Source organism: Alligator mississippiensis, chromosome 1 (genome assembly GCF_030867095.1).
Source record: "Alligator mississippiensis isolate rAllMis1 chromosome 1, rAllMis1, whole genome shotgun sequence".
In the NCBI taxonomy this organism is placed as follows: Eukaryota; Metazoa; Chordata; order Crocodylia; family Alligatoridae; genus Alligator; species Alligator mississippiensis.
In genome coordinates, this window is record NC_081824.1 from 294,378,757 (window position 1) to 294,398,625 (window position 19,869).

The following is a 19,869-nucleotide window of genomic DNA, read 5'->3' on the forward strand; positions in this document are numbered from 1 at the left end:
TGCTTCCCTGCAGGGCCACAGCCCACAGGGTTCCCCAAAGACCTGTGGGGAGGCCCACAGGCCACATCTGGCCCACAGGCCAGGGGATCAGCACCCCTGTTCTAGGGCATGCCTTAATCTGTTTTCAAGGCACTTTTTATTTGCTGGATGACGAGGGTAATTTTCAGCCAGTAGCATATGGGTTCTCATGTAACTTTGTTTGCTAATATCCAAGTTGGGTGGAGTACTTCTGTTGAGTGCTTATGAGGTAAAGTTGGGTGGAAGGGAATATCCAGAGTGACTTTGTGTGGGTAGGTCTTCCATTTTCAAGAAGTAATTTAATTTCAAAATTTATTTCAGTTTGATGGGAAGGGAGGAAGTCTGGATGGGGTAAACACTGGGTTTGAATTTAACATGTGCTTTGTCTAAGATGACACACAACCCTCAACATTTATTTCATAAGTTAACTGATATTAAGCAGTCCCCATTTGAAGCTAGAGCCAATTGAAAACCCCCTTTCAAAATTTCTTCTGTGCGTACTTGCTGGGCAGAAATTTTGCGTAGAGCTGCTCTGTGATTCTTGAGGAATGCCAAGATGCTTGGCAAATTTAAGATGCGATACACTTTAAGTACCTGTTGATCTTGTCTCAAAATTTGGACAATTTGGGGCTGCCATGTTGTGCAAGATAAATACTTCCTCCTTCCCCACTTTCCTTTTGTCTGTCATGTTTTATGACTGTAGTATTCTGTTCAGTTATGTGCTGTATGGTATGTCTTTTTTTCCACCAGCATAGCAAAATGCCAATAATCCACAGATTTTAAGGAGAGGAATTTGTGAAAAGGACATGCTGTGTAAGAGGAAATTTTTCCTGCAATATATCAAATTGTTCTGTGTTTACTAAGTAGAGCGTGTTGTCATGTATGATTAGTCAAATTTAAATGAACTGATAAAATATTATGATATTTGTCTTGAGCAGTTTGGAACAAAAAGATATATGCAGCTTGTGTGTGTATATGTTCCTTCTGAGTTATAAAGTTTAGAGTAAACAAACCAAGTATGTGAATTTAGGGTGTGTGAATTACTCTGTTTAGATTGGTTGGTATACTTTCACAAAGTCTATCTTTTCAAGCAGTTCTTGATTCTATTTCTGTAAGTATTGCTAAATTAATTTAAAATTTGAAGGATAAATTTCATAAATGGACCCTCCTTCCGTTTTGTAAAGTTTAGCTATGTTGTAAAAAAGATTCTCTTGGATTTAGGATTGTAATAACTTTTATACTCCAGGTGTCATATCCTTACAATTATTTTTCACTAAGTGAATTGTTTTTACAAGATGAGTTTTTCAGTATATATTTCAGGATGTAATTTAGTAGTCCATTCCATTTACATGAGACTGCTCTGAATCTTCATGGGCTTCATTATCTTCCAGGTGTAGCACATCTAGTGAAGGTGACCAACCTATAAGAAAGATACTGGGGGGAGAGGGAGGAAATGCAGATGGTTTCCCAAAGGCCAGTTAACATAAGCTGAAATGTGTTAACACAGATTATACCAATCACATCAATGTGATAGTTCCTACCTTTTCACGCGTATTTGAATCAGCAATAAAAGTTAAATGTTAGTATTCACATTCTTTAAACTTCAGAGTTAGCCATCCTTTGATCTGTAAAGGAAATAAGTACATCATGCACATGTTTTCCACCTAGTCTGCCTGCAGACTAGGCCAACTTGAACTGTGTTAGTTTACACATGACTCTGTTTTTGAAGGTTTCATTCTGTCATAAGAATGAGAAGCTTTTTCTCAAGATAAATGAATTTACAGTATGTAGGATATGAATATAGCCTCTTTGGAAAAGTGCCAATGTGCCTAGCTTCTGGATGTAAGCCTAAACTGAACCTGCCATGAAAACCTGGCTCCTATCCTCATTTCTCTAGAGCTGATTCTTCTCTAAACTACAGCAGATCTGCGGGATAGTTTGGTAACAGGGTCTGTACATTAGTTAGTAAAATGAAGTTTACATATGGCATGGATATAAAACTAATACACTGTTGAATTAAAGTGCATTGCTTCATATCTCTTGCTGCAAATCCAGGACTGTTCTATGAGTATTACTAAGGAATCATCTTTCTGTCTAGTGGAAAGCAGTGAATTTTATTTTCCATAAATGGTTGGTCTACAGGCAGTATGTTTCTTATTTATTCCTTCTTTACCATCGCCCCCTCCCTGATCCTTTTTTCTTTCAAGATTTGTAACAAGATGGTTTTCACAGATTTCATTCTAGGGAGAAGATACAGTAGTAATGATTATTGCAGTAACAGTCTTCAAGTGTTGCCATACTTCACTGTCATTGTCCATTATTCTTGGGTCTGGACTCTGTTAACCCAGGTTTTTTTCTTTTCTTTTTTGTCATTTCACACTTTGCTAACCAAGGGCAACTGAACACTCTCTCCATTTTCAGGCCTGGAGAGCTGAGATCCTTTTCATTCCACTCTGTCCCTAGCCTGGTTACACCTAAAAAAACAATGCTTCAGCTTCAGTTTTCATACCAAGTTTGTAGGTCACTGTTAATCTAACACAGTGCATTTGTGGAGTAACTTTTTTGAATGTCTTATTTAATATTTCCTTGTAAAGTTTCTAGCAAAAAGCTGTACATCCAGTAAAAATGTTGACTAATGTTGGAAACCATAACTTTGCTATTACTCTCACCCTTTACAGGCTCTTCAAAGTAACCTGAAATACTCTCTCTTGCCAAGGCGTTTGATTATCAGTAAGAGATTATCTCAGTGTTTACATCCAGCTTTACCTATTGGAGTGCATTTAAAGGCACTAGAAACGTATGAAATAATCTTTAAAATTATTGGGACAAAATGGCTTGCCAAAGACTTGTTCCTGTACAGGTAAATAGTTCTTTAAAAACTCAGGCTTAATAAAATGTTTTAAATTGTTGTTTTCATATTTTACATGGTTGAACCTCTTTCTTTTAAAGCTCAGGCTTGTTTCCCCTGTTGGCAAATGCAGCAATGTCAGTGAGACCCGTTCTTCTTGGTCTGTATGAAAAGTATTTTCTTCCTCTGCAAAGGTCCCTCTTGCCAAGTCTTCAAGCCTTCATAACTGGACTACTGCCTGGATTGGAGGAAGGCTCAGAAATTTATGACAGGTGTGCTTGCAAGTATTACTTTAAAACTGTAAAATAAATATTGGGTCACTTCCCATATGACTTGTAGAGGAACACATTTCAGCAGACCTTATCCATAAAAAAGTACCTGAAACAAGGCTTTTGAGGGGTGGGACCTGGCAAATCCCTGAAAGATACAAAAGTGAAAAGAGAGTGGAGACTGGATAAGATGCCTGTAGTATAGAGGGAACTGGAGGAAGGGAGGGATGAGAGCTCTAAAAATAAAAAAGAAACCACAAAGTAGCTTTGTTAGAAGAAGGAAATGAAAAAACATTGCATGAGGCCAAGTTAGTAATAATGCATAATAGAATAAATATAGCAAGGTGACACACCACTTCCCAAATTTGAATAGGATTCTTGACTATTGATAAACTCTTTTAAATCTTACAATTTAGGAGGAAGAGTACACTTGGTTCTGTGTATTTCAAGCTAATTTTCAGACTTTCCATAATAGATCATTACCATGTGGTCCTGGTTGCATTGGTAAATTGTGCTACTTCTAACCCCTTAGTCACTGTTCTTTTGATTATGTAATGCTTGTACTTCAATCAAGTCATAGTAGCTGTGACAGACAGAACTATTTTGTGAAACCCCTTTTACAAGAATTGCACCACTCTTTCATCAAATACATTATTGACCTTTACAGTGACTTAACATGGGTTTGGTATATATAATTAAGTTTGCTTATCTGATGTATTTTCTTCTCTTCCCATTGTAATGATTTAATTTTCAAATCAATGGGAGTTTAAGTCTTTTGATTAAATGTGTTCTGTTTAGCTTACTGGTTTGGGGGTTTTTTGTTTGTTTGTTTTTGCAAAACAGTCTAGTCAACACTTCAGAAAAGCTTTAAAGAGTTACCATCAGTTGCCATAAGTGGGCAAGGACAAGTTGTATTTGTTCATTAGTGGTAAATAGTTTTCAGTGTTAAATTAGGAGCTGATAGTAAGATACCTTTTCTACCACTGTTGCACAAATATGTGAACATTTCATCAGGCAGAATGGCATTGGCACACTTTTATTCTGATACCACTTTTATTCAGCTCCAAATCTTATAATTGAAATTTTAAAGGGTTTCTACATCCTTGAAACTGACTGCAGTTAAAAGTAATGCGTAAAAAGTAGTTTCCAATCTTATACACATCCCCAAATACCCTGCCAGCCTATGTGGCTCTCTAATCACACTTTCTTAATTTTTTTATTTATTTCTTTTTTCCTCCTCTTTAGCAAACAGGGGAGCACTTGCCGCAATGAAGTAATATTTTGTAATGAAACACTGAAATTAAGCAATATTACAAGGTGTTGTGAAATGAACAAAACTGAAAAAAGATGTTTTTAGCTAGCTTCTTAGTTTTATAATAATCTTTGTGATGTTAGAATGGTAGATGAAACATTTTCAAGCAAGTGATTCTTAAATTGTTTTTTTTAATTCAGCTGCATCATAGGCAGGGTCTGACCTAAACATTTTTAAAAATACTCCCACCGTTGGTTTAGCATCTCCATCTTTCCTGGTAGAGGCCATATTATGTATCGGGCATGGACATTCATAAAAGTTCACATTTAAAAATATATATATATATGTTTTGAAGGCATAACACAAAAGAAAAAAAACCTTCCTAAAACAAAGAAAAATAAATAATCCCCCAAGCAATCTTCCCTGCTTTTTCAGTTTCAAATGCAGCTTTTCAATTCTTAAATAATAGAATGCAAAAGTGAAATTTTAGAGGAGATAAATCAGGGAAGGTCTGTTGAAATTAAACTGTTTTAACTGTAGAGGTTACTAGGAAAGGTCACTCTGAAAAATGGACACACAAATATATGAGCTCACACACAGCCATTTTATCACTTACAAAGCATATCTGCTCAATTCACAAGTACAATAAAAATGGGATAGCTTCCAGCTGCCAGCTTAGTAAACTGATCCTAGAATCTGAAAGTCAGTTTAAGTGCTTTCTGCCTCAGTAATGAAGATTTTGGCATAAAAATGTAGTTAATAATTCTATTTATGCATGAGTAGAATTAGAAAGCAGCTCACATACTGATGGCTGTATTGATTTGTGCAAAAGTAATGATATATTAAAAACCCATTCTGGCATGCATTCAGAGTTAGATTTACTTTATTGACTAAAATCTTTCACTTTTGACAGTCACATGATAGAGTAGAATAAAGCATTAAATTCCTTATGCAGTATTAACTGAAGACTAAGTTAAAGATGAAAGAGGCTTTCATGCTTCTTGGAGTAAGAAGTAATAGTATGGTGAGAAAAAATACCACAAGTCACTCAAATATTTAGATATTTAAAGTGCATTTCTGAGTCTTCCTATTCTAAGTGTTGAGCCTGATCATTTAGCATGTACCACTAATTCGTAGACTATGAAAATTTCATATCAAGCAATATCTATATTGTATTTGAGCTACTGTGCAAGCATTGAAAGACGTGGACATGTGTGAAGTAACTTGTTTCATGTGAAATATACAAAATAAGGATAAAAGAAATGCTTTGATAGAATGGATAACATTGTCCTAATTCTGCAAAAGTCATCAAACAGTATAGGTAGAAAATCTTCCACCTCAACTGGTTTAGAGCTGCTGTATTAGTGAGTATAAGCATATTATTTATGGAGTTATTCTGGGGAAGTCCCCCCAAAGTAGATGGAATATTTTGTTTTATTGTGTACAGTGATAAAATAGTAAATAAATACTTGTGCTGTAAAACAGAACATTGTGGCAAAATCAATGAAAAGGGCAATGCTAAGTATGAAAGCAAAAGGGAGAAGATATATATTAAAAACTCTGTTACCTTCAATCCAAAAATATTGGTTCTGTTACATTTGAATTGTATGATACAATTGTATGGCAGTATTTAATGCATTAACAAAATAAAATTTGCTTCTCGTGAAATATTTCTTACAGGACAGATGCTTTGCTGGTGAAGCTGTCTTTATTAATAGGCAAAGAAATGTTTTATGCTGCTCTTTGGGGCAGTGTCCTGGCCAGCCCTTCAGTAAGGCTACCGGCTTCTCTCTTTGTTGTCAATCATATCAACAGAGAGTTGTCTGGAAAACAGCAGAAGTACATGCTGGGGACTGATTATAAGCTCACAGTAAGTTCATTACACCCCTATTGGGATAGTCTTTGCTACCATAATACTAAGAAATCCCTGTCTTTCTTGGTACAACTTAACTGCAAAAGGCTCTTGAAAGTGAGAAAAATTACTTCAGGAGATAAGGTTATGGACGATCTCACCTACAGTTATAACAGTGGAACATGCCTCTACATACTGACCAAAAATTGTAAGAATGACAATAGCACCTGCAGAATTTTTTCCCAGTTGTAAGAGTTTTCTAGGTAATTTAGAATAAGGAATGAGTGGGATGGGGGGTTTTTTGTTTGAAGAAAACCTAATTTAACCCTTTTTATTCTTGCATTGCAGTCATGACCCAAAGCTCCAGTCACTACTGGGGCCCTATTATGTTAGATACTGTACAAACACACAATTGGAAAAAAGCATCATCAGATTATGCACATTTAAAAATGATGATGGTGAGAAGTGATGCTGATTTACCAGCACATTCTTATGCTTAGTGAAGTGACTATTCTCTGCAAAGAGGATAGCTCCCTACCTGTTGTCCAGAAGTGCTTAGGTAAGGGAGGTCAGAATCTTCATATTTCTCAGCTCCAAAAAGGAAGACATAAAATGAAAAATAGAAAATAGGTAGAAAAGAGGTGTACAGGTGAGAACTGTCCAAGAGTGACATGTCCTTTGTAATTTTTAACTTAACTCCCAACAACCCAGGCTTCTGAAGTTATAATAGACTGCTGTTTCTTTTGAAATCACAAGTACGTAATACAGTCTTAAGAATCTGACTTGGCCTAAACCAGAAAAGATGAGAAATTAAAAATGAAGACAATGTGCCCTCCTTTATTTGTTGCCTTTTGTGTTTAAGGATAGAATGTCAAAATTTTTCACTGTACGTCAGATATTATAATTAAGTTTTTTAATACAGCAAAAGCTGTGTTAACCGGTACTTCATTAGCCAGAAAACTCTATTAACCGGCATCCGAGGGACGAGGCAAAAGTGAAACCGGAAGTACCACTTCCGGGGGACTTCCCATTTCACTGCCACGAGCTGAGTTTTTTTTCGCTGCTTCTTCAGCCTATGACCCAGGGCAAAATAGCCTGTGTGAGGCAAAGCAGCCTGTGCAGGGCCCCCTTCTCTCTTCCCCAGCACACTGACGCTGGGGAGTGCATCAGATGGTGCACATTTGATTAACCAGAATATTTGATTAACCGGCATCCCCCATTCCCGGGGGATGCCAGATAACAGAGCTTTTACTGTACATACAAAGGTGTTCTTTTGCAGTACTTGGAGCCTTGTCAGTATTTAAAACAGTACAACAAAGCCCTGCCTCGGCAAACTTGAGAAAAAGCTCCCCTCCATTTTATGTCTTTCCCCTAAATGGAAACAAATTGCATCCCTCTCCCTCTCTCCCTTTCCCTCTGCCTCTATTACTAGAATAATGGAATGATGGACCAGTACCTGCATCTTCTGAATCTTTCTGATATCTAACACTGTCACTGCTTATACTTACATTCCAGAGTTCAGCAAACCCAAGTATGCTGTCACATATATATGAAAAATTGTTAGAAACTGTTCAGGGTCTCTTCCTGTTAGAAGGACAATCATTTTAAACGTTCATATTTTCATGCTTTTCAAATAAGATACTGATTTTGTTTCTGTTTAAAATACTTCAAATATTTGATAGCCGTTAACAAGCCTTGTAAATTAGGTAATGAGAAAAATGTTAAGTAAAATAACCTTTTTTTCTTCATACTACAGGTAAAAGCATTGTGTGTGGCAGTATTGGATTCAAATGTTCTTGTTCAAAGAAACACATTAGAAGTGGTTCTCTTCTTTTTCCCATTTTATACTTCTTTGGTAAGAGAATCCTTTGAATGCTAAGATGACTGCATTTTATTGGGGGGAAGCTCTTTATAGAAAACTACACTATCTAGACATTTCTCTAAAACTGTGCCAGGTTTTTTTTTACCCTTTAGGGACAATCAAAATCTGTCTGAGTTTTCATTGACTTCAGCAGAATTCACAGCTAATTTTCCTTCTACAAAGAGCCCAAACATTAGCGATGGAACATTGTTTTTAATTGCACACTTACCTTCTGCTACAACATGAAGCATTCAGGCCTGGGTAACTAAATGTTTTCCTACAGAGAAGTTAGGTATTCAGGGTTGTCTGGACTAAATTAAAATATTTACAAAGAGCCTATGAAAACATGTATTTAGTGTGTAAATCAGTAGATTCACCATCTAATCTGTCTCCTGGCAGATTCTAAGTTACAAATCCCGTAATGGTAATGGGTTGTCCTTATTTTCCTTTATTACAGTAGCACGCTTAACATAGCTTTCCAGTTTGTGTCTGAAATTTTTTTTTATAACCTTTAGAAATTAGCAAGTGTGATCTCTTTCAGAGAGATCACACAGCTAAATTTCCCTTTTTAATTTTTTCTTCTTTTGTGTAGGACTGCAATGAAAGTGCTATTCCACTGCTCAGGTCTGATATAGTTCATATCCTCTCAGCAGCTACTCACACACTCTTGAGAAGAGACATGTCCCTAAATAGAAGATTATACGCATGGTTATTAGGTACAGTGACTTTTGGTTTACACCACTAATTGTATTTTTCCATGTTTAAAAAAAAAAGTTGGACATACTTTCCAGAAATCATAAAATTGTGACAAAATAGAAAATCCTACTTCATTTTGCTCATCAGTGACAGCATTTTTGCATTTGAAATGTTCCATCATGCAAGTATTTCTTTTTCTGTTAATAAACTATAGTTAATTCTGTCACCTTAAATTGTAACGTGTCTGGTAAATTTCTCATAGACCAACTTGGAATTAATTCTCAGTTTGTTTCCTAACTAATTCAAGGGATAATTTTACCCAGATAACATACACCCCACTTCTTGCGGCAGGAATGTACATTCTTTTTTGTCTTTAAAACTTACATTCCATAAAACTTGAGTATCTGCAGTGATGCTCTACTGATGTATTTTTCAGACTGGGTCATGTGTGCCACAGTCAGATGATTCGTGAGTTGGCTTCAGGTTGAGCATGAGAACAAAATCGTTATAGCTAAGCCAATTAAAATGACAAAAGTGATATTCAGTAGGGGTGTGCAAAGTGGGCCGTATTCAATTCGGATTCGGCCTGATTCAGGGGACAGTGATTCAATTAATTGGTTCAGGTCACTGTCCCAACTCGATTCAGCTGAAGCATCGAATCTTCAGATTCGGAGATTCAGCGATTTGGTCACAGACGCAGCTTTAAATGTTTTTTCTACCTACTTCGATGTACCAGGTGGCTCATGAATACTGAGATGGTGAAGCGAATGGAACATCCCATAGGAGCACAGGGCCCCCCCTCCCACGCCCCCCCAGTTTGGCAGTCGGCCACAGGGAGACCCTGGGTGCCCCCCCAAACTCAGGAGCCACCAGTCGCCGAGGCGAAGGGGGGGTCCCCTGCACGCTCTGCGGCGGACCTGGAAGTAGACCAGAAATGCTTCTGATCCATTTTCAGATCTGCCTCGGAGCATGCTGGCCCGGCCGCCCCCCCCCCCCCCCCCCCCCCCCCCGCTCCCATGGGACAGTCTGTCTGCCCCAGCATCTTGGCATTCATGAGCCGCCTGGTACCTTGAGGTATGTAGAAAAAACATTTAAAGCTGTGTCTATGACTGAATCATTGAATCTGTCTGAATCAATCCAGAGGGCTCTGATTTGATTTCGATTCGGAGATTTGGCTGCTGAATCTCTGCCGAATCGAATCAGCGGAGACCCCAGACCCCAAGCTTTGCACAGCCCTAATATTCAGGTTACACAACATAAGATAGCCTGTTGAACAAGCTATATTGATAGTTACTATCTTAGTGGATATCTCCATTTGGAAGACTACTTAGTTTTAAGGTTGCTGGTTATCTATTGGTATTGCAGTGCCATGTCCTGCAGAGAATTCAGAGCAGTTCCAAAACTATCAGAAGCTTGAAGAGTCATAGTAATTCTAGTATTATAAAATCCTAAATCTGTCTGTCTGTCCGTAACACTTTATTTGTGCTCTGACAAACAGCCAATTAGAGCGTGAAGAAACGTTCTGACAGAAGGCAGCCTGTTGCCATGATGGTGGGGACACAGGGGACGAAGTGGTGCGGAGTGGGCGTGAGCCCAGCGCGGGGGGGGGGGAGCGGGCCTGAGTGGGGGCAAAGCCAGCCCGCCGTGCTGGGAAGGGAGGGGAGCAGCGGACCCAGCCCAGTGCAGCCACAGGAGCAGCTGGGGGAGGGAAGGAGTGGTCCTCCTCCCCCTGTTGGTCCTGAATCCACTTCTCCTGTCCCCGAGCAGGCCCAACGTTAGGGGGGAGTGGGCACACTGTGGCGTCAATGGTGATGGTGGGGCCAGGGGAGGACTGGGCCTGGGCCTGACACTGGGGTGGCAGGGAGCAAGCCTGAGCCAGGGGAAAAGCCAGGCCACTGCGGCAGTGGGTGGGGGGGGTTGGGGGGTGGCCAGTGGGCCTGGCCCAGCCCAGCCCAGGCCAGCTCTGCCCAACATGGCAGCTGTGCGGGGAGGGGAAGAGCAAGCCTCCTCCTCCTGTTGAGCCCGGGCCCACTCATCCCCCACCTCCACTCCCCCGCATCAGCCCCAAGCCTGCTCCTCCCAACCCCATGCCGCTGCCTGGTTCCCCCAGGCCTGCTGCTGGCCCCCACCCCCTCCCCTGACATGACGCCCAGCTTCTCCCCACCCTTGGGTGTGGTCCCCCCCCTGTGGCAGGGAGAGGGGAGCAGGACCAGATCCCAAGCATCAGGAGGGCAGGAGGAGTGGACCTGGATGTGGGGGGGGGCCCAGGGCTCTGTCCCCACCCACTCCCCCCCTCCCCATTCTTGAGCCATTCTTGATGGGCAATTGGCTAGTGTGATGATAAAGTCCTTGTCCAATTGGCAATCAGTGGCAGTGGTGCCATTGAGATCATGAAGCTAGGGTTCCACCCAGAATATTTAGTGTTGTGGGAGGGTGGTGGAGAAAGACAGTAACTTCAAAGACCTCTTCTCATTCACCCAATCCAAAACATTCTTCAGGTAGGCTTTGAAGGGGCTTGTTCCTGTTCCTTACTGCCATGCAGGTTGGTCACACTGATAAATCAGAGAAAGATTTGGTTCACTTGGCCTTGGCTTTCACACAAACACACATTTATACAGTTACTTGGCCTGGATTGGATTATAGACTATATTTAGAACAAAACACAAGTTAATAATAATGAATTAATAAAATTTGTTTGCAGTACTCCTGTAAATTAAGTATGAATGAATCCTGTAAATTGTGTCATTATTTTCTGTACTCATGTTGGGTTTATTTAACTTATAGGTTCTGATATTAAAGGAGGTACTTTTGCTCCAGATTCCACAGCTTCTGAAGATCATGCCATCTATTTCTTTGGGAAATACTCCAAAGATCTTTTAGTTGAGGTTGGTTTTAATCTACATACGATTATTATAATCCATGCTAAACTTCAGAACAAACTGTTTCTCTAATTGTTCAGACTGTTTAGTATGTCTTTTGAGACCTCTACGCTTGAAACATAGTGGAGAAGAGGAGATCATTATTTTGTCTCCTCTGTCTGAATGTCACTATGCTATATTTGTTCCACTGGGGAAAACTGATGATCTGTCAAAGATGTTAATATCTGAATTATTAAAAAATCCTCTTCGTACAGAATAGTTATGATTCCTGAATGCGTATTAACTTAAATTGAATTTATTTTGATTATCCAGCCCAATTCAGTCTCTACCCATCTTGAATAATCAAGGTCTGACTGTATTTGGCACCTAATATAAGAATCGAGCGCTAAGGAAGACCTAAACCTGTAAACATGATGGTACCTCTCCTAGATGTAATGTTTTGATATTTTTCTTTTTAACAGAGTTTGACTGAAATACTACATCAGAAGTTTTCAGAGTCTGACTTAGAAGAACGGTATCAAGCATATCTCAAACCTTTCCGGATTCTGCTTAGTCTCCTTGATAAACCTGAAATAGGTAACAACTGTCACTACTGACATGCATTGTGTGGGACTTATGCTGCAGTGAGGGCTTGAACTGTCATGGACTTTCTCTTCCCTATCTGTATGGGGCAGCCACTTGTTTTGCTCAGATTACAGCCCTGAAGCCCTGTTTGGGGAAGCAGCCATCTGCTCCAGCCTCTATATTTTGCTTGATCTGCAACCCAAAATATTTCAGTTCTGTTTCTGTTTAGATCTTTTCCTTGGCCTTTGTCTGCTTCTATCCACAGCCCCTTTAACAGGCTGTATACGTCCTCTAGAGGTTGGCAAACTATTATTCTTACTGTTTCCTGTTTAACATTCTGGTCATCACTGTAGAGTTGGGAGGGGCCAGGGCAAGCTTGACCCAGGTTGGGTAATTGGCTGGTCACTACCCTGGTGAGGATTGCAGGAGAGGCCCAAAAGATGGTACATCTGTCACCCAAGATGTGCACTAGATAAAGCCTATGGCCTAAGGGGGCTGCTCCAAGACCAGAGCAGGGCAGTATAAGTTGTCAATGCGTGAAAGAGACCCTGTGAGAGGGGGTGGAGCATGAGAGGCCATAGTCAGAGGAGGCTGGTATGAGTGCGTGTATGAATGAGGCCTGACAGTGAGAGAGCTAAGCTTGGTCTGGCTGTAGGCTTACAGCATAGTGTTGCCTGGATGCCATCTGTGAGGTTTGGGCTTCAGTGTAGGGGAATTAATAATTAAATTAATGTATTAAATAAATATTTCAGTGACAGTTTCTGGTAAAATTCTCATATCTCCTTCATTGGGAAATGTTTTTCTACTTGGAGAAATGGGAGACTCCTCTGCTTCTCTAAATTCATTTTCCCTGCTTTCTTTACAAATCCTTCAATACATCCATATGAAAAGCCAGGATATAAGTACCTGTTATTTACCAAGTGAAAAAAATTGTTATGCAGATTTTCAGGGCACTTAGTGTTTGTCTCTAAAGGAGTGGGGATAATGCTTCCTCAGCTGCTTGATTAGACAAAATAAGACACTAGTGACTATTTATTTTGAAACAAGCTGTAAAAGAGTGTTTGTTTTTTTTCTTAAGAGAAACACCTCTTTTGTTAATTAAATGCTGTAAATCAGGAGTTGTCAACCCACAAACAGGGGGCCAAATTTGACCTGCAGAGCCATGTCTTCCAGCCAACTGGGCTCTCCACAGTTGGAAAACTTTGCAGCTGAGGAGCAGTGGCAGCTAATTGCCACTCGCCTGCTGCTAAATGTCCAGACCTGTGGGAAACTCCATAGGATGGATAACATGGCCCTGCACATTAGAGTGTGTGGTACGGGGCTCCATCCAGCCCTCAAACCAGCCTTACACCACTCATCCAGACCTCCTTGACTAAAATTTGAGCACCACTATTTAAAATGATAAAGCAGGTGCAATTACAGTCTCTTATAACTGTTAATGTATTTTTTAAAATTAAAAAGCTACTGATGGGAGAAATTGTTATACGAGGCCATTGGAGTAATCAAATGTTGTAGTGTCTTCACTTAGAAAAGAGTTGCTGGCTGTATTATGGCAGCAATCTTAAAGACAACTTTTATTTTGGTAAGAACCAGTGTTCATCTGAACAACAGAATAAAGATTATTCTTGTTTCATGGTAGTATCCAAAAAGTACACCATACAAACTCCTGAGCCTTAAGGTAATGTGAATCAGAGGTCATTTTAATTTCAAAACAAATATACTATGAATTAAAAAATAAGTAAATAATGAAACACACAGCATATGGCCTCTTGAGGCTCTTGGCTTGATCTTAGATCCTGGTCTTACCACTGAGAAGAGCTGAGCACACGCAAGTGGAGCAAAGTAATTTTTTTTAAAATAGTTATTAGCCCAAATTCAATTTATGAACAGACAGAGCTGTTAATGAATTTAATGAGTAACTTCTGCTGGAAAAAAGAGGCAATTTTGGAAAATTAGAGATGGTTAATTTCAACTTTTTTCATTTAAAAAATCTCTTGTATATTTTTAATTAAAAAGGGTTAAAAACACCAACATGCAAATATTTCTTTTTTTAACAAAAAATTGTTTTATCCTAAATAAATCATTCTTTTTTTAAGATTCTCTTAGTCACAAACCAAAAAATTAACTTACAGTTGAAACCAAGTTAAAGAAGAGCTGAACTGGGTTAGGCCTGATCTTCAGCAGTATTGTTATCTCCCTTACCATATGCATAATCTTTTTTGTTTTTTCCTTGCTTAGACTTTTTTTCTTCGTTCATAAAAGTGATCCTAATACAGTTAGGCACATGAGTTTCCTGTTCCTTAGCTATCAGCTTTTCCAGTATACATACATGTCAGACGTCACTGTCACATTTGTACTGAGAACTCATCTAAATGTTTTCTTACTAAATCTGGGCTACTGTTGTCAGCAAACTTATCCTGTTGCACAGGTAGGCTAAGTTGTATGTTCACATTGTCATTGATGTGCTTTTATATAAATAGCTGAAGTGACAGAAACAATCCAGGCATTCATAAAAAAAGTATACTGTATTCTTCTGAAGTGATACATGTAATAAATAGTCAGCCCAGCTGTGACCTACAGAAATCTCCCATTTTAATTTGCTACAGTGGATAAGGTAAAATTTTAATCTTGCATGTAGATTTGTCATCTTGCCATGGGAACCTGGATAGTAGTTTATAACATCATAGAAAATATCCTCATTCCGGTATTTTAAATTGGTAACAATGGTGCTGTTTTTCACTCGCCTTCAGAAGTGGACTAAAAGCTTGTAACTGTTTAGTACAGGAGTTGTTTTGGAGTAATCGCTGGATTTATTTTGCCTTTGATTGCAGGGCCACCAGTTGTTGGGGATTTGTTCCTTGAAGTGATTAGAGCCTTTTATTCCTATTGCAAGGATGCATTGGGTTCTGACCTTAAACTTAGCTACAGTCAGAATGGCAACATACTTACAAGGTATGCTTTAACTTAGACCTGTTAATAGTTGAAACTACTCAGAATAAAGCCTAGCTACTCATGTAATCCATTCAGTAATCTTCAGGGATCCTGCTTTTCTCTGTTTAAAAATTGCTAATTGTCTGATGGAAAAAAAATCGCAAACTCTGATTAAAAAACCCAAAATCCACATTTTCCCGCAATTAAAATGAAACGCTACTATATATATATAGTATGCTGTGATTCCTGGGTAATAATATCAGATTTATTACTTGCATGTCCGTTGACAGAACTCTGAAGTTTATAGATCTCCAAATCAGATTAAATATTTTTTGCCTTGAAAATAAAGCTAATCTTTAAAATTTTTGGCCTTCATAATCTTTCAAGCCAAGTTTTCAGTGATAGAGGCTGCTGACAGACATGAAAAAAACCAAAACCAAACAGCACTTTACCAGCAGAGGCAGCACATTATTTCAACCCGGCTCTACAGCGTCTGTACAGACCATGCGCTTCAGCAGGGCTTTTTAGCATTTTTATCTAATAGCTGATTCAATAGCTGATAAAAGTGCCAAAAAGGCTCCACTGAAGCACATGATCTACCCAGACATTGGGCAAGTCAGGTCAAACTAATACAATACCACTTCTGAGCATGCACTGGGCTTGGTGTAGGGGCATGCTGAATTTAAAGTGCCGTTTTGGGGGTTTTTAATGTCTGTAAGCAGCCAGATTGATTAGTCCAAAATTGCATGTGTGCATTTAGTCTTCACTGATTTGTTTTTGCTTTTTCTGTGTCTTGCAGTTCAATCAAAGAGAATAAAAATGCCTCGGAAATCGTTAAAACGGTCAACTTGTTGATCACATCCTTAAGTACAGATTTTCTATGGGATTACATGACCAGATGTTTTGAAGACTGCTTCAGGTAGTAATGTTTTTTTGTTTTGTTGTTTTTTTAAACAAACACCTTAAGCATTACAGCAGGGTAAAAAAACCTAAAAACCTTAGTCACAGATTTTAGATATGAGTGCCATGATCAACACTAGGGGAGGAGATGCACAGTTAGATCCCAAGCTAACAAAATAATGCAGTTTGTTAAATCTGAAGCAATTTTACCCATCTAAAATTTAAATCAAATTTTTTGGCTTCCAGTACAACTACTTATGTTTTTTTCTAGAAAACAATTCAGAAATAAGAAGCATGAAAGTTATATTTTTATTGAAGGAGTAAGAGCAATATCACGGTCTTATACTAAGTCCCAGCAGACGTTACAGTTAAGATGCAATTAACTTGTTAATTGCACCATAAATAGTAACTGGACACACATTCAGACAATTAATGGCATGACAAAATGAGAAACCAACCACAAAAATATTATATGTTTTGTGTCATATTTTTGTGGCTGGTTTTCATTTCGCCTTGACTTCAACACATGGTAGCTTAGTCCTGCCTTTCAGCATGATGTCAGCTGAATGGCAGGACTTGGTTGATAGTTCTCTTGTGTCAGAAGGCTGACAGCTATGTGATGAAACCCTGCGTGGAGCTTCACACTCATGTTTGCATGTTGTTGAGAGGAGGGGAGTTCATCAGCTGGGCTAGGGTGCCAGGTAGCAGGGAGCTGTGAGGCTCCCTGTGCCCCAGCACAGTGCTTGTCTTGCCCTGTAGCTGTCATGGAGGCTGAGAAGTGAGGCATAGCTCCCAGAGAGCTGCAGAGCAAGGCACTTGGCACATCCTAGGCATGGGGCCATTGGTATCAGGGAGAGATTCCCTGATCCTAGGGTCCCCATGCACCAAGACCTTTAAAAACATCCCTGGCACATGGGGTAGGGGAACTTCTCCCGGATCCCAGGGCCATGGTATGCTGGGACCTTAAAAAAAACATGTGTACAACTGGACTGCATGCAGGTTTTTTGACATCCCAGTGCAAGGCTGAGACCGACAATGAGCTGATGATTGGTCCCAGCCCTTGGAACCACACTAGAGCATTGAACCAGCTTCAGTGTGTTTCTAGGGCTAAAACTGGCTATCGCCCAATTGCTGGTCCAGCCCTGGGACTGCACCAGTTCAGGCGGGGCTGCAGGCATCTCGCTTTCATATTGCTGGTGTAGAGAGAGTTCTGAATCATGATCCCAGGACTGTGATCTGGGGCTTCCTGTGCACTGGCAAGTAGTAATGGTGCAGTTGGGATCTGATCCCCAATCCTAAAATTGTGGCACGTGGCAGATCTGAGTCACACCATTAAATGAATGCATGCCAGGAACCTAACATAACCTTGCTAGCAGCATTACAGCATATGGTGGCTGCATCATATACAAAGATCTTGCTTTGTATCTTCCCACCCGATATGGAAACAAAATTATAAAATAGTTTGAGACTTTTTGGCATTCAATCGTTCGTGCCACAATAAATGTTGTTCAGCTTCTAAAAGTGTGCAGTTAAATATGAGGTTGCACTTTCATTCCATCCCCAGTAGTCATTACAAAGAAGTCATCATCTTAATATCTAAGTATTCAAACTATATTTTACTTATTGCTTGAAATGAGCTAGTAGTTATCAGTATGGTGTATTGCCACTATTTCTCTGCTATGGTCCTGAATTTCTTAATTTCATCTTCAGAAGGTGAAACCCCAAGAGGGTCTTTTTTTCTCCTTTTTTCTGTACCTGCATACTAATAATGGAGGATTTTGTCAGGTGAGAGAAGTTAGTCTACCTTGTAATATTGCTTAATACGTAATATAAACATTAAGAAAGAGAAGAAGATGGTGTCTGTCATGATTTGGATACTGCAATGTCATCTTGTTTGACTGCCACAATCAAAGAATTCTAAGGTGAATGGAACTTCATGCACTAAAAATAAATAAGCTTTAAAAAAGACTTTGCCTAAAACTTCCAAGTTAATTGTAGCAGGGGAAGGAAGCAAATCTCTTCCCTTGTTGGTTTGTATTATTCACATTGATGCCAATACAAAGAAGATTAAGTTTTTATCATTTAAAAAAATTCTGGAAAGATGTAAGAATACCATATCTGTTTTGAAAGGACACATTTTTTTCTTTCAATGCCAGAAATAAATCCATGCAGACGAAATACCCTACTGAGAATGTTAGCTGTCCTCCTACAGTTTCAGAACTCTGCACGCTACTGGTGTTCCTTCTTGATGTGATTCCTTTGGTAAGGCAAGATTGACGTAAAAGTTAATTGTTCAAAGATTTAAGTCCCTTTTCCTTTCTCTTTCATCAGATAAGTTTTCAGCTGGCTACATTTTTATGGGAAAACTATTTTAACTGTTTCCCACCTGGAAAACGTATGAACAAACACAGTCCTTTTAGCCAAATCCTCTTTTCCCTTACTCATATGAGGAGTTTTGTTCAAGGCCACTTAATATCATGTGAACAGGGGATAGAAGTTGCTTCTAGAATTTTTTGAGTGCATAAGGCAGATGTGGCATGAGAGGGGTTCTTTTGCCAGGAGCATTTTATATAACATATTCTCTGCCTATGTATGTTTTGAACATCTATGGAATATCTATTAGAACGTGTCTGACATGCAATTCATTCTCCAAATCCAAAAGCTCCCAAATAGATATATTGAATGATACTAGGTGAGGAATAAAAGGAAGAATCTTAAGTTTCTAATGATAACTGAATACTTTTTAACAAAAGTAACTTATTAAGATGGAGATTGGCAGAATGTTTTGTTATCTGTTCTCAGAAATTTTTCCATTTACAGAATCATCATATTTTTAAGGAGGAAAGAATACTCTATTGTTAGGTTCTGCTGGTTGGGGTGATAAGTTACAATGACCTTTTTACAAAGTTATCAGTAGTTGAAATCCATGAAATTTTAAGGTGTTGTTCCACATTTGATATGAAGAATGAAAGGAGAAAAAAAGTAGCTCTGTTTAAAACAAATCTGTGTGCCTTAACTGTCAGTGTGCATTCCCAGTTGGCCACATCTTTGGTTATTAAAAAACAGACTTTGTATTATGCAGCTAGAAAATAGTAACATCCATCTGTCTGCTAAGCTTGTTATCAGTTATCTATGTCTAATAATGCCTGTTCTTTTAGGAGCTTTACTCTGAAGTGCAGACTCAGTATCTACCACAGATGCTCAGTTATATGGTGCAGTCTCTTCTAGAAAACATGGACACCCTAAGTTTACCAGAACTCATTCATGCCTTAAAGACCTGTTTTAAAGTGCTTAGCAAAGTACAGATGCCCCCATCATACTTGGACATGGAAACTGGAAGTGGAAACACGGTAGGTATAGCTGCAAGGTCTGTAGCATGTTTACATATGAATGGCAGCTCACAAATTGTTAAAAGAGTTAGCATTATTAAAGTAATATCTGCTACTATTTTTTCCATTCAAACTCCACTGTTAACTGCACCAATAGATACATTGTTGTATCTTCTGCACCACAGCTCCTTCTACAGGCTCCAAACATTTTGTGTCATGATCTTGGTCTTTTATAGGTCATCTTCCCCAACCTTACTTGATTTGTTTATGCCAGCATAGGTTTGTCTCAAACTGGCGTTTATTAGTAGTTCCTTCCTTACTCCATCTTGTCCACTGAAGATATGGATTTCTATAGTTGCTACTTGATTCACTGGTAAGACATTCAGCAGCGTGTTAATGCTAAATGTTCAGGTCATCAGATCACGCCTATTCTTTTTTTGTGGTCAAGGACTGCCTTGTGGTTTTAAGAT

At 39.0% G+C, this 19,869-nt stretch overlaps 1 protein-coding gene across 4 annotated transcripts in view; it reads left to right on the top strand.

The window, feature by feature from the left end:
• Nucleotides 1-19,869, top strand: part of DOP1B (DOP1 leucine zipper like protein B) — an 88,488-nt gene that overhangs the window by 22,875 nt on the left and 45,744 nt on the right. For all 4 annotated transcript variants that reach the window (XM_014599166.3, XM_014599167.3, XM_014599168.3 and 1 more), the window contains exons 3-13: nucleotides 2,697-2,878; nucleotides 2,968-3,138; nucleotides 6,068-6,257; nucleotides 7,996-8,094; nucleotides 8,693-8,816; nucleotides 11,581-11,681; nucleotides 12,137-12,251; nucleotides 15,071-15,191; nucleotides 15,970-16,089; nucleotides 18,227-18,332; nucleotides 19,229-19,420. In XM_014599166.3, coding sequence (XP_014454652.1) covers nucleotides 2,697-2,878; nucleotides 2,968-3,138; nucleotides 6,068-6,257; nucleotides 7,996-8,094; nucleotides 8,693-8,816; nucleotides 11,581-11,681; nucleotides 12,137-12,251; nucleotides 15,071-15,191; nucleotides 15,970-16,089; nucleotides 18,227-18,332; nucleotides 19,229-19,420 — 1,521 coding nt within the window. The remainder of the gene's footprint in view (nucleotides 1-2,696; nucleotides 2,879-2,967; nucleotides 3,139-6,067; nucleotides 6,258-7,995; nucleotides 8,095-8,692; nucleotides 8,817-11,580; nucleotides 11,682-12,136; nucleotides 12,252-15,070; nucleotides 15,192-15,969; nucleotides 16,090-18,226; nucleotides 18,333-19,228; nucleotides 19,421-19,869) is intronic.